We start from the raw sequence: 15,785 nt of genomic DNA on the forward strand, positions 1-15,785 counted from the left end.
GTTTTTCACAGTCATAGCTCTAAAACCATTGTGACAATAAGGATTTTCAATCTTGAATCAGAAAATGTTCGAGTGGAACAGAGAAAAAGTTAATTGTACAAGTTGCTTTCTATTCGTAACGAGCTTAATTCATATTTTGCTTGTTTCCCTTCCAAACATACGTCATGAAGGAACGTGATCAATCAGTAACATGTATCTGTTGTGTATCTTCATATCGTTGTGTGCGTGTGCTCGTGCATAGCAGCACCTCTGCTCCGTGTTGAAGAGAGCAAAGATTTGCTTGCTGGACATGAAGCTTTTCTCCACATCGCGCAGCCGTAGGTTGTCCACCTGCAGCATGTACTTCTTCTCTTTCTCCTGCAGGGGGCGAAAGAGAAACACAATCCTTACATAGTGCACGAAGGGGAGTGAGAGGGGGGGAGAGAGAGAGAGAGAGTTACCTCATCTGGGAGAATTTGACTCTAAAGTAAAAATGGACTTGGAGATTTACAGCTCTTGCCCTGACGTTGTGTGAATGAGACTAAAATAGATTAAATAGCCACTGAAAAAGACTCTGCGTTGAGATCAATGTGGTTTGATCAATTTACCACTTGATGCTTTGTATGTGATACCAAGAGTCTGCTGGAACAATGATAATCAATGACAGAAACTAGAATGGAAAAAGACCAAAAGAAGGGAAGATGAAAGAAAACCAGGAGTAAACACTCACAATTAGATTTTACAGGAGACAAAAAAAAAAAGGAGAAGAAAAAGGCAGGAGAGACCAATGGGAAAGTCGTCCTGTACAGAGTCTGTGGTTTTGATTAGAGATGTGAAAAAAAGAGGGCGAGCTACAAATGAGAAACACACACGAACGGAGAGCGAGAGCGAGAGAGAGAGAGAGAGAGAGAGAGAGCGAGCCTTCCAGTGTAGAAAACTCTTGTACTAGTAAATCTGCAAACAACATATGATCTCCAGACATCCAACTATTTATGAATTGAGGAACCTCAAAGTTAGTCATCTGCATGCAGGCACTCTCACACACAGACACACACACACACGTTGCAATTATAGTCCTCAAAGGCTATTGTTGGTTCTTTGATGAGGGTCAATGTGTGTGTGAACGTTTTATTATCGACGGTGAAATTAGAATTCACAAAAACTGAGCAGCCAAAAATAGCACAGGGTGAGTGAGTTTCCACAAACACAGCTCACACACACACACACACACACACACTGCCTCGGGTGCACCTTGGAGCGCAGTCTCTAACTAACCTTAAAACCATCTGGATGGCTAACCATGGGCCTGCCCTGCCCAACCCAGCGTGTGTGTCAAAGAGTGAGAGGGAAGCATGTGTGTGTGTGTGTGTGTGTGTGTGTGTGTGAGACCAAACTCCATCAAAGGATTTATGACCCGTGCAGCCAAATGGCCATATCCCCTAAATGCATGTAAAAACTCTCTCTCTCTCTCTCTCTCTCATGCTCGCTCACTCTCTCTCACACACACACACACGGACACATTTGGCAGTGCTGCTGCACCCAGGTGTTTGATACACCGGAAAAAAAAAAAACTACTGAAAAACCAAACAAGCAGTTGGCCAGACTGCTGACATCAACCTTCACAGCGGCCGTGAGGGCGACGTATTCTGCTTCCATGTCTCCTCCATATTTCTCAATAGTCGCCTTCCTCCATTCCCCCTCTCCTCTTTCCCCTTGTTCCCCTCGCTCTCTGGCTTTCCCTCTCCCTGGGAGTGAGCAACCTTGGACTGATTCATACATTTTCCTCTCCTCTGGCCAGTAAATCCAGTCAGGAGAGATGGGGGGGGGGGGGGGGGGGGGGACTCGTGAGTGTGAGTGTGTGCATAATGTGGGGAAAGTACCGAGACACTGAACTCCTAAAGAAAGTGGCAGAAAGATATGACAGAACTAGCTTAATGTGCTAAGGCTGTACATCAAGGGTGTGCTACTACACAAAGGCCCGAGTTGCGTGTGAGAATGGATACAAAAAAAAATAATTGTGTTCGGTGCTCAGACAAAAACCAGAAAGAAAAACAACAGATAAGAAAGCGACGGATGAGTATTATTTCCACATCAGGCGCAGACGTCTGACACACACTTCAGACGGATTGTGAGGCTTTTCCTCGCTGTCAATCAGCCCATCTTGCATGTGTGCGTTTTTTTTACGTGTTTGGGGAATTTGGGGATTGAGCACTTTCCCATATGCTCACATAAAAGCCAGTCAGCCTGAGCAGGCCAGAGAACAGATCTCAGACACTGAGTGCACACACCGACACACACACACCGACACACAGACACATACACACACACAGGCACACATGAGAAAATAAAATCAAACGGACGCAAAGATACACATGGATGACGAGCTTGTACGAGATGTATGGGAAAGTGCACACAATGAATTTGATTGAAGTCGGCTGCATTTGATTTGAGCGAGACCCAACGTCTGGGAAGAGGAAAGATACAAACAAAGCTAAACCACAATAAGGTTTGTCAGGAGACTTCTGTTCTGTTTATGTTAATCACCATGGAAACAGCTGAAGCACAACACAAAACTCTGTGTGCACGATCATTTGCGCATATGCAGAGTGTACGTGTATAATCTATAGACTCAGGTTCAACCAAGAAGACAGGAGTGATAAAACAAAACATCACTGGTGGAGATGACTAATGTATTTAGGAATAATTATAAATAAATGAAGTTAGTAACGCTTCCAGAGATTTATATGGCGCGTAGACTTTTTTTGTCCTTCACTGTTATCTTATCCCGAACGGACTGAACAGCTCTTCGGGTTATTTTTGCACCTCGGTCCCCTGAGAAGTGTAATTTCATTCTGCCTTGCACAGAGGGTAAAATGACAGTCAACCACTTTTGTCCCAAGACATGGGTCAGAGAGATGCTCTCACGTTACCCCTGCTCTCATATCTCTTTACCGTCTCTGTGTAACATGAAGGATCCAGTTAAAAGTTTGTATTTAAAGCACTACACACAATACATTTCCGGACCGTATACGTCCGATACACTTCGCCCTCACTCTCTCTCTCTCTTGGTCAAATAAGCTAAATTTACGGCCTGTCCCACGCACCTACTTAAAGACCCGTGTTGATCCGAGCTTTGGGGGCTGAGGAATGTTTTGCCCGCACCCTTCAGGTCTGCTGATTCTGTGGATTCCTTTAGGAAGCAGCAAAAGACACGTCTGTTTAGGGAAGAGCTGTGAAATCTGTTTGCACCAGGGCTGAATTTGATGTTTCTCATTTATTGTGTTTTCTTATTATGCACACAAACATTACAAAATTCACAATAGCTTTTGTCGACAAAGGTGAAAATGTGAGAATTCAGTTCATGTCGTATATAATAAATGTCTCATAATGGAGACCAGTCCAACACCATCAAGAACTATGAACCCTGTAATGGGATGGAAATCCATTCACAGGGGTAGATGTTTAAAACCTGGCTGACCTACCACCACCCTCTGACCTGCGATGCCGGGTGTGAAACATCTTGCGCATTTCGGAGCCAGAATCTGTGCAGTAGTGCTGGGGGTCTCAGTCTCAGCTGTCAATCATGATGTTTAATCCCATTGTATAGCATCAAATAACTAATTAAAAACAAATGTACAGGAAGAATTTGCATTTGAACAAACATCAGTGTGATAAGGACTACCTAAAATGACCGGATCCATCTTTGAGAAAAAAATATTTGACAACTTTGACTTTGTAGTTTGGCTCATGTCCCATTTACTAACATGGAGGAGGCGGGGTTTATGACCTATACTGCAGACAGCCACTAGAGGGCAGCCGTCATGTCGTCCATCTTTATATAAAGTCTATGGTTTGAAACCTTTAGCAGTTGTTTGCTAAATGTTTCGATTTTAGCAAGCAACATTACCACAGTAATTCTACATGATGTTTTTGCCAATAAGTTAACACATTCTTTCACCCTCCATTTTGTCAGAACCTGGACACATGCAACCTTTCTTCTCTCTCACACACTAATGCAGCAGATGAGGCCGTGCACTAGGTCGTTAACCTTGCAGCGTTTGGAGCCCGGTGTGTGTGCAAAGTACTTTCCATGGTTTTGTTTTGCTAGTGAGTAATCGCAGGCTAATTATGAGAAGCCAGAGGAAGTTCACTTCTGAATTCATAAAGGCACTTTAGCACTCTGCACGCCGTCCAAAGAAACGTCTCGTGGACTCAAACACAAATTCAAAATGTGGATGAAATATGGCCTCACACACACACACACAAATGCACACACGGGAATACTAAACACCAGACTTACACACACATGGACCTTACATAAACCGTATCCAATTAACACTTTAAAACAAATCCGAGTCGTTTCGGTGGGCAAAACCAAGAAGATAGTCGTTAATGGCATCCATGTTGTTTTAAGAGGCTGCATGTCCTCGTGTGTGTGTATGTGTGTGTGGCAGAGTGTATGTTGACGAGAGTCTGGTGACTTGGGCCGTGCATCAAAGGGCTGCGGAGAACCCGCACGGCATCTGGGAGCAATAACGCTGCTTCTAACCCTTCATTACCACAAAGACTGGGCCCTGGGTGGCAGCCAACGGCAATTTTCACAACCCTCCTCCTCACCTCCCTTCAGTTTTTCTTTCCCTCCATTCTTCTTACATTCCCCCTATTGAGTTCTGACTTTTAGAAAAAAAAACGAAAAAATGAAACACAGAGAGCAGTTCTGTTACATGACGGGGATGTGGAAAGACGGAAGAAGAATGAGACTGGTTTGGGTTTGGAGCACTGGTGGAAAAGCTTGTGGAGCATCTGCACTCAATATAAAACGATAATAGTTCAGTGCAGTTCAGTTGTATCATAAGGAGCTTTTGTCAAACTTGTTTGTTGCATAATGAAAAAGATAATTCTTAACATGAGTTTTGCTAGAATAGATTTACATCACCGGATCTACATATCGTCAAGAAACCCACAGACTCAGGAAGAATCTGTTTTCTTCAGTGACTAAGACGTCATTAAAGCTGCTTTCAGACATTCACTGAGGAGCTGACATTATCCCGAAATTTTGCGGAGAGGCTGAATGTGAGAACACAAATGTCAGAGTCAGTTGCTCCAGACATTTTCTGGAACTTCTCCCGCCAGCCCCCCAGTTAAATCTCCCAGTGAGCCCATGTGAGAAAACAGCAGGAAAAGTGAACAGCGAGAAAAACGACATTGTTCATGTTTTTTCCACATTATTCTGTAAGAATCCAAATATGTCAAGATGAAAGAGAGGAGCTATGCATGTGATACACAAAGACAAAGTTGTGGAATGACGGTGAGATTTGAGAGTTTTTAGTGCCGCCATCGTCAATGTGTTGTAAAAAAAAAGATTCCAGCAGCACAATTTCTATTTCTATTTCCTGCCTCCTGCACGCTCTACCCAGGTGCCCCCCCTCACCTGAGCACTCCAGACATTTGCCTGCGGTTGCAAACACGTCCCAGACTATCTCCTGCTGCGTTCTTTCTATTCTAAAGGCAAACTGCAGAAAATCTCTGTTCAGGTCTAAAAAAAGACTTATGAAAGAGCATGTGAGGGAACTTCATTTGACTTTATGCCATTTGGACTCAACAATTGACTCGTCTACGGCAAACAATTCAGCAGCGGAGTGCTTTACCGTTGGGAACAGATATATCTATTCTGCAGCATCGCGTGAAAACACACAGCTGCTAGTGACTCATCGAGTTGTGCAATAACGCTAATAACAAATCACCTCGGGCAGCATGAAGCATCAGGAAGTGTCTTCGCGCCCTTTATCCTCAAAAGTGTTACCAGATAACCAATCTAATCTGAAGTGTCCGCTTTCACAAGAAAAAAAAACATGCATTCTCACTTTTTCTATTTTTCATTTTTATTTGTTGGAAAGTTGCTCTTCTGCCCCCCCCCCCCCCTGCTTCTCCTTAAAAAGTGACGGCCTTTGTGCTCCCCTCGCCTCCTCCTGTGGGAACGAGCGCTAAATGAAAATAAACGTCTTCAGGCGAAAGGAGACGTGGTGTCTGCGCTCACACACAGGCGGGCGGGTCACTGATGCCTTCCTGTTTAGCGGCTAATTGCTAAGCAGTTAATGATCTGGTCTTGCTTTACTTCTGCGGAGGGTCAGTATAACAACCTTGGGGGGGGTAGGGGGGGATGGGGTGGCCCGGGACATGTGATCAATCATCGGTGACCACCAAAGAGCGAGAGGAGGGGGAGGAGGAGTAGGGAGGAGGGAGGGAGGGGAGACCCCGGTAACCACATAAACACATGTGAAAATCCCCACACGTCTAGTGACTCCTGTCTGATAGAGGGCAAACGTTCACACATGTGCAACTATTTGGTTCAGGTTATCCTGAAGTAAATGTGTGTTATACGAGTCCTCACATTTTGTTTGTGGGAAGAATCCCAATTTAATAAAACAAGGATAATCTTTATTAATCTTTATTTAGACTGAAAATATCCATTTCTAACTCCTAATCACAACCTGTATTCCTGACAAATAAGTGTTTTTCTCATGCTAATCCAAACACAGTGAGAGCTCACTGAGTTATGACTCTAGAAGTTAATTTAGGCTAAATTAGCTAATTTGGACTAAATTAACTCCACACTTTTTAATAATAAAATGAGCTGCCAGAATATAAACCTCTGCCCTTTTAACTCACACATGTACACATATTACACACAGGGTGTGTTTGAACTGATTTTTATGACATGATTGTGCCAACAGGGCAGTTCCAAGGGTGGAGAGGTTGTTTTATTTCTACATTACACTGAGAGTAAACTAAGTCTTGTTAAACTTTATATTTATAAGAACAACAGTCTTACTTGTGTTGCGAATAAAGATTCAGTTATATCTCATTCATGAAATCAGGGAACATTCAGTGACTAAAAACAAGAACTAAAAAGTTGCCATAACTATAGTTATATGCAATACAAGATTGAATTCTATAAAACAACCACAAACTACAAGAATGCACATCAGATCTTACTAAACACATTCATTAAGGTTTATAATGTCTGTCACTCCTTCAGAGGAGCTTGAAGACTACACACTAGGGGTGGGAATTGGCAAAAATGTGACGATTCAATAGTATTGCGATATTTGGGCCACGATTCAATAGTATTGCGAATCTGCGATATATTGCGATACTGCAAGTATTTATTGCGATTTATTGCGATTCATTTCCCCCATATTATTCAAAGGCATTACTAAAAATGAGGAAAATAAGACTGCTCAACTCACTTCAAATGTCACATTTAATTCTGTGAACAACATTGTCTTCTACACATTAACGGAAGTGCAAAAACTAAGAAAGGGTAGTGCAAAAACTTTGTCCTTGAACATTCAGGACACAGGACCTTTGTAATTATTTTCTGAATAGGAGACCTCTCACATGAACACTGAGCTCAATCATATAGATAAGAGTAACCTAGAGCTTCAATCAAATTGAGACCTGCAAGGTCATGACCCAAAATGTTTTTTTTAAATATTGCAATACTTTGTGCTACAGTATCGATATAATCGCGGGCGCAAAATATCGCGATACTGAATAGAATCTATTTTTTTCCCCACCACTAGTACACCTACACACACACACACACACACACACACACACACACACACACACACACACACACAAACACAAACACACTACATAAAGACGTGCACATCCATGTGGTTTTCCCCTCATGTCTGTTTGGGTCTGATCCGGGACTTTGTTTTTCTAATGGTCTTTTTATTGACATTATGTTCTTGGATATGCAGGAAACAATCAGGGGGAAATGCTAAATTTGATTAAAAAAAGAACACACACATAACTCATTTATCTCATCACTCAGGCAGAATAAACTTCGTATTGTCCACAAATAAGCATGTGTCCCTCCTCGTCTCCTTCTGACAGGCTGCACTCAGCTCTCGCTTCTCCGTCCTTGAAACCCTGTTTTTCCTAATGTTTTCTTTTACAACCAGAGTCAGTCACTTATGTTTTTGTGGGTACATTTGTGACCCAGTGTTTTTAGTTTTCATTAAAAAAAAGAGAATATAAATAAATTGTTGCAAATAAGAAGATATGTTATCAGACCCCTACGATAATTATTGCAAATCTATCAATTTACAGCAACACAAACACTGCGACATGTGCACCAGCATTATGAAGGTCCTATGTCTCTGGTGCTCTTATTTTGGAAGGTCCGGGCCTTAAAAGATTAGGGAACCTCTGCTTTAGAATATTTCAAAAATAAATATTTGACATTTTGTGAAATGTATGCATTTGATAAAGGAAATAGTGCAGCACTGACTACAGAAAGAGAATTAGTGAATTTCAGAATCTGCAATAGTCTAGTGAGTTTGATACCAGAGAGCCCCCCCCCCCAGTCTTTATGCCAACATAAGCAAACAGGCTGTAGCCTGATATTTACCACACAAATATGAGAATAATGTAAATGTTCTCATCTAACTCTCTGCCAGAAAGCGAATAAGCACATTTCTCCAAAATGAGAATCTCAATCCTCAGACCACAGCACTGTCTTTCTGGACAATAGCTGAAATGTGCTGGACAGTTTCTTGTTTTCTTATTTCAGCAGAGAAATAACAATGACATGACGTTACACAGGAGAAAGAAGCTATTCTGTGGTTCACATTCCCATTATCCAAATAATGGGAATAACAGTGATCTGCAGTAATATCTCAGTTGTGAGATTTCACCAGCAGGCGCATGAAATACAGGGGATCACATTTTGTGTGTTAAACACACTCTCAAAGGAATCTACACTGTGGTGTTCACAAGCGTAGCCGTGCCACACCGATGCAAACACACAAAAGATACAATTACACTCACGTAAACTGAGGGTTGTTCTCTATAATGCAATATCTAAATACAAATAAACGTCAGAAACTAGAGGTTTTCCATGACCAGAATCAACCAGAGACATTTCATGATGAGAAACACGGGATCGCAGATTAAAATGAATGTGCGTGTGTGTTTGTGTGTATGTATGTGTGTGTGCATACTTTCTCAGTATTTCTGGCTTTACTGAGTAATAGTTTGAAAGGAAGCTGCCTGGTCATCCAAACAGTGGAAACAATGTTGGTGCGACCGCAGCGCTTCCCCCACCCACCCATTAAAATTGACTCCTTCCAATCCCTGAACCCGAAACTAAACTGCATCAATAATCCTGTGAGTGAGGACTGATTTATGTCATTATCGTCTTTCTGGCTTGTTTCTCAGATACATTTAACTACTTTTTTTTTTTTTTTTTGCTCTTACAACTCACTCTTTTTGCCCCCAAATTTTTTAACTCTCCTTCCCTCTTTCATCTCCATTCTCACTTTCCCTCCACATCCCTCCATCTCTGCCCGGACTGCTGACTGGTCTCTCCTGAGACCGCGCCTGCTTTGATTTGGAGCTCAGGTTGGAGCTCAGAAACTATAGCTAAAACAAACACACAGCCATGGCCACCTTTGCACACACACACACACACACACATACACCTGGAAACACTAGCACTGATTACTCCTGACTGCCAGAGGAATGAAACCTAAACGTGTGTGTGTGTGTGTGTGTGTGTGTGTGTGAAGCAAAGGTGAATGAAACTTTGACTACAGCATTTCTTAACTTTGAATCACACAGACTTTTCCCCCCTCGTACGAACACACACACACACACACACACACACACACACACACACACACACACACACACACACACACACACACACACACACACACACACACACACACACACACACACACACACACACACACACACACACACACACACACACAAACCTCTTTTGCTCTGGTTCTGATTTACCAGTAGTATGTCACCCCTCCAATCAGCCCCACCTCCTCCCCCTCCGTGTGTGTGTGTGTGTGTGTGTGTGTGTGTTGGGAAGGCTGCAGAGCTGCATAAAGGGCTCTTTATTCAAGTCGGACAGGGAGAGGAAATCAGCTTTAGAAGTAAAAACAGAGGGAGCAAGAGAGAGATGGAGACCACAGGGCTGCACATCTGGAGTTATTACAAGGCTTCCTCCCGCTTGCCAAGAAAACGCCGACATTCCTGCCCTGGCTACAAAGACCGTGGAGCCTCTGCTCTCATCCAGGCCCTGCACACAGATCCATCACTCAAAAACCACATATGCACTCACATGTACCATAAGTAGAGATGCACACATAGTCTGGCGGGAAAGGGAAGAGCATGCAGACGCTTCACCAAACACTTCTCTGCCTCCACGTGAGCGCACAGACGACAGACATCCTCCCATCGGCCCACATACGCTTCCACTAAAAACCTCTCGGCCTTAGCAGCCAATCCCGTGATCCCTTTTCCATACTTTACAACACACATGCCAAATGAATGCGTCTCACTTCCTGTTCACCTTTGACCTTCCACTTTCTCTCCAAGAAGTCAGAGGAGAAAGAAAAGAAGGAGAGAGAGAGAGAGAGAGAGAGAGAGAGAGAGAGAGAGAGAGAGAGAGAGGTGGGGGAGAAAAAAAAGCCAGACAGAGGGAGGGGAGAGAGGAAGAAGAAGAGGAGAGGAGAGGAAAAATGGGGGGCCGGCAAACTCCTCCTCCTAATCCCTCCATATCTCCTCTCTCTCTCCTTCTTTTTCTCCTTCCGTCTCTCGAAGGAGAAACTTGGTGACCAGTCCTTTGCCACGTTGAGCCTCCAGCCGGTTCACCTTGCTCTCTACCGGAGCGTTCTTCCTGTTTTTTTTTGCTCTCGGAAGCTTCAGAAGACAAATCCAAAAGTAGAATTTGAATCTAATGGGCTCCAAACAAAAAGGCTGAGGGGAGATGACCTGGAGCCAATTAGCCGATAAGGAGACAAATCAAGAATCCGCCAAGAAGAAGAGACGTCATTCAAGACGGTCGAGATGTGAAGAGGTGAAAGGAGATCGCCCCGGTCACAGGTATTCCATTTTTCTGAATGGTCTTGGTCGAGGAGGGGAAAGGTTACGGTGCTTTAGTGGGAGGTGTTGGGTCAGAGTTGGCTGAGACTCAGCTGACCGCAACTATTCACTGATAGATTACTGACCAGGGACCAAGAACTCTGATTTACTGTTGTTGAAAACCTCTAATGACTTCACGCCTCAGGTTTGTGTTCAGGATCTTGGAGAGTATCCTGGTTCTTATTTATTTATTTATTTTCAGCCTGGGCAGACAGAGTTTAGGTTTGTGTAAATTTGAGCTTAATGGGGTATGACCATGTGTGTAAACATCTCCGTATCTTTGTGTGCTTTAACGCATTTTTCATTAAAAACACATGGAGAGGTTTTGGTCAAGTTATTTAAATTGACGTTTTTGGCCAATAATCCCATTAAAATGAGTAAATTATAAGATGTTTTTAATGGATTTCTTCCTCTACACCGTGGTTTGTCATTGATGTTTTAGCTTTTCCCGCATCTTGTGTTTTCCCTCCAAAGCCTTGGTGTGGAATTCAGACTCTCACAGCAGGAAACAGGAGGGAATGTTGTTGAATCTGCCAATCAGTGGCTATCACCTCTGTCTAACCTCTCCACCTCCACCTCCTCCTCCCCCTCTACCTCCTCTACCTCCCTGCCAGCCCCCCTCATCCATCCCTCACAATGCTGTTTCTCCTCCAGCCGGCTCAATCGGCCCGCTCAGCACTTTGCCACGGTCAGACTGTTGCTGGAGTCGCAGTGAGTACAGCTGTGTGTGTGTGTGTGCATGGGTATAAAAAACCGTCTCCACAGCATCCTTCAGCCGCCCAGCCCGCCTGCCCAGTGTTCAGACTACCTGTTCAGGAAGTAGTGGTTGTACAGTAGTCTGCACATTGGTTAGGCTGGCTGGGGAAGCACGGGACGACTCATCGGGAAGGCACGAAAAGAAAAAGAGAGATGGCGCTCCTACAGGGCATCCGGCATCGGGCTGTGGGATCACGCAGCACCAGCCCTCATCCATCTGGACAGGCCCAGGCCTAAATAAAGCACCCGAAGGCCCCACCACAGAGGCCTGGCCCTGGTCTGCCGTGGATTTATGAAAGACGGACACATAAATTCTGTCAGCCATAAAGAGACATGAGGTTACGGTTTATCTCGCTTTGTAGATTTCTGTGTATAACTTGAATTAAGAGTGAAATCTGATGAAGATATGAGTGTAACAAAAAAAAGTTGAAATAAAAGATGCCTGGTTATCTATTTTCTATCTACTGTTTCTTTATTGTTCATTCAAACAGGTTTGGGGATTAAACAGTTGTTTAAATTACAGAAAGTGAGAAATTCTATATTGAACAACATAATCTATGAATCATATAAATTTAAGAGGCGGTTTCATGGCGACCTTCACATATTTTCTTTTTTTTTGCAAAACCCAAAAGAGCCAACTGAGACTAAAAAAAGTTCAACCACAGTAAAAAAAAAAATGAACAGTTACACAAAAATATAACTCAAACACGCAGTCAACCTCCAGCATCACACTGCGCTCCTGACCAACATGTGCAATTACGTCTCGGCCTTCCCTGCATCCATTTTCGGCCGTTTTACCTCAAATGACCATGTAATGTGCAGAGAGGCAGGAAGCCACCATACAAAAATGTTGAAAGAGAAGCCACTCTGTCATTGTCTGTTTGCTAGTCGTCCAAAAAACAAAAAGACAAAAAAATGGTTTGTGGCTTCAGTGTTGGTAGGTGACGTCATGAGAAACTTCACGACTTTATCTCGACCCCCTGTCTCGTTTTTTCCGAGACGCTATTTCTCTTCCATGTCTTCGCCGAGGCCACAGTTTGTCTTCGAGACTGCACATCTTTGATAAAGCCGACCAACTGGTTACGCTGCTCGGAGCTGCTTATGTGTCCCGAATACACAAGAGCAAAGTAGAGGGTAGAAACATTCACACGGTGTCGCATCACAGGGCTTCGCTGCAGGAGTGTAAACCACAAACCAACCTGGTTCCATTTAGAGCCCTGCCACCAGGCACACAAGCTTTTTTTAAATGCAGTTGCCGCTCCAGGAACACGCACACAAACCCACACGAAAGTGCATGCACATAGAGACACGCTGCGAAAAGGGGAGCATACACACAGACACACACACACAGACACACACAGGCATGTTACTGGGGAGTTTGCTTAAAGCAGCAGTCTCCCCCCAGGATGTTTACAGCTGGGATCACCAGGCGAGTCTGGCTTTCTGGCAGCTTTACAGCAGGAGCAGGGAAACCCAGGCAGGCAGACACACACACACACTTACACAAATGCACACACACACACTCACACAAATGCACACACACACGTGCACAGGGCCAAAAGGGCACCCAAAGAAAATACGTCCTCGAGCCACTAAAGAACAGAAAAGTCATATCTGTGTGCCACACAGTCTTCATGCATCCATATAAATCCGATTATAAGAATATATGTGCTGAGAATGAATACCTTTACAATCATTTTTTTAAAGTGCATTTTTCTTTTTATCCATTTACTGTACATCCCTCTCGTTCTTTCTACCTCCCTGCTGTGGGGAAGCTTTTAGCCTGATTCAAAGTATCGGCATGTCCTGTGGTAATACAGACCAGAAGGTCTATGGAAACACACACACACACATACACACGCACACACCCCAGACACTAATAATATCTTTCAACCCAACTAGTGGTGCCAGGATGTTTTGGTTAGTGTTTTAGTGTGTGTGTGTGTGTGTGTGTTTGTGTGTGTTTGTGCACGCGAGTTGCCAGACTATACTGCAAGGGTTTTCCCCATGACGAGCGGCAGCCCGTGAGATGGCACATGGCGTTGCGCTATTTTGCAAGTTAGAAAAAAGAAACATGACGTGTTTGTACGAAACTGCACAAAAAGTTGCACAACAACAGTTTTTTCTCAGCAGTCAAACTTTTTTTACAACTGTTTTTGTGCCGTTAACCTGAGCATAAATCTGTTTCGGCTTTTTATCAAATGTGTGTATTTTGGCGAGTATCTTTCCAGGTGCATGTATTATCATAAGCTCTCACGAGTACTGTAACCTCTGCTGGGAGTGTGTCTGTGACTCGGATACATAAAAAGTTCAGCTTGGATAGGAAACATAATGGAAAGTTTCTTTATTTCTTTCTTGTTTTCCCGTTTCTTTTCTTTTTCACAGAGTACCCTTCAGCCTTGGCTCTGAGCTTTAACACCATCCACTGTGTGTTGGTTTTGGGTCTCCCTGCGCCCTCATTTTTCCATGTTCAAATAAATATACAGTACAAGCAGGGGAGGGAGAGATGGAGGGAGCTTACGAAGGAGAAAAAGAGGGTGATGAAGAAAAGGCTGAGAATGGACAGATGGACGAGGGAGAGGAAAATTAATTTGAGTTTTCCTCGGGTTTTGGGATGAACTTTTGTAAGGGAGCAATGAGGAAAGTGAGGAGGACAAATGTAAGTGAGATTATAAAAATCCAGATTAGCCCCTTTTTATTCTTCCTCCTCCTCAACCTCCTTCCCTTTCTTCTCCCCACTTTCTCTCCCTTCACATGGTCCTGGTTACTCCTGCTGCTAACCAGTTAACAAAAGACACTCCTGTCTCCTCCCCTAAAATCCAGTCCGACTCTTGCTCCGTGCCCCTTCTTTGAAATGAAATAAGTTTATTAGAAGCAGCTTGTGTGTGTGACTGTGTGTGTGTAAGTGTGTGTACGTGTGTGTGTACGTGTGTGTATACGTGTGTGAAAGTGTGTGATTGGAAACAGGGCAGGGGGCTCTGGTATGCACATGTGTATGCCAGCTTCGGTGTCTGACATGTTGGGGGGTCTTGACTCTTTGGAAAGGGCCTTCTCAATGACACACATACACAAACTCACACACACTCACACACACACACATCTGTGTCCGAGGCCTGAAGACAATGAGACTGTTGCTACCTCCTACTAGATCTGCAACACATTATGGGACACTGCTTGGACCAGTCGGCCCAGTAACAGAGCACGTCAGGTCAAATCATCTCAACGTGCAGAGGAAAAAGTTGACCAACAGTCATATTTGCCATTGGTATGAGTTGGAATTCTTTTCCTTTTTGTTTTTGTTTACCAGAAAGTGGGAAAGAAACAGATCCAACTGAAAAATGTCTCCCGGTTTTGTCATTTGTTGGAAAATATGTTATATGTGTGTTTTCACGGCATCTCACCTCATCGTCCTTATACCAGGACAGAGACTCGGCGGTGAGGACGAACCAGTACTCCTTGGCTCCTCCCTTCATGATGCCGATGTTGTTGATGGTCAGCCAGCCCTTCCTGATCACCTGAGAGAGAGACACACAACACAGAGCGAAGGAAACCATTATGAATGACATCCGGCAGGGAAAAGTCAAATCTGTCAGGTTCTTTATGGATCACTAATACGTACCTACGCTAAAATATATGCGGCAGCACAGTAAAATTAAATGACACTGCCTCTAGTGGAGATAAGGAGCAACTGCCACAACAAACAGTAGGGTGGCGCTCACCAAGGTGACTAAACACAGTCCTCCCACTCTTTTTTTCTCTCTCTCGCATTTCATTCTCTCCACCATACAGGAACTATAGAGACAAACAGGACAGGGTGATCGATTTATTTACCTTGAACCGATCGCTAACTCCTCTCTCGGGCTGAATGAGAATGTGGAGAAAACGTTACAAAGCTACGCCAACGCGAAGCATTGAATAAAGGCCAAATACACAAGGTTGGTCAAGTGCCAGCACATTGTATGTAGCTGGCTGCTGGGAGGATGGGGCAGCAAGGGGTCAGCAAGCAGGGTGAGGGTCGAGGACGTATACTGCTGCAACCTCAAGTGTCAAACTGTTTTAAAACTATGTGGGGATATATACATATATATGAGCCT

General features: G+C 43.8%; 1 protein-coding gene across 2 annotated transcripts in view; it reads right to left on the reverse strand.

Moving 5' to 3' along the window:
* The window catches only part of dnm1a (dynamin 1a), a 44,047-nt gene that overhangs the window by 3,544 nt on the left and 24,718 nt on the right, over positions 1-15,785 (reverse strand). Inside the window, exons 15-17 of one of the 2 annotated variants that reach the window (XM_061071339.1) lie at positions 15,523-15,552; positions 15,093-15,206; positions 248-357 (exon numbers count right to left, since the gene is read on the reverse strand). In XM_061071339.1, the coding sequence (XP_060927322.1) occupies positions 248-357; positions 15,093-15,206; positions 15,523-15,552 (254 nt within the window). The remainder of the gene's footprint in view (positions 1-247; positions 358-15,092; positions 15,207-15,522; positions 15,553-15,785) is intronic. The other variant, XM_061071330.1, reaches the window with a different exon arrangement.

This window comes from Limanda limanda, chromosome 1 (assembly GCF_963576545.1).
Source record: "Limanda limanda chromosome 1, fLimLim1.1, whole genome shotgun sequence".
NCBI lineage: Eukaryota > Metazoa > Chordata > Actinopteri > Pleuronectiformes > Pleuronectidae > Limanda > Limanda limanda.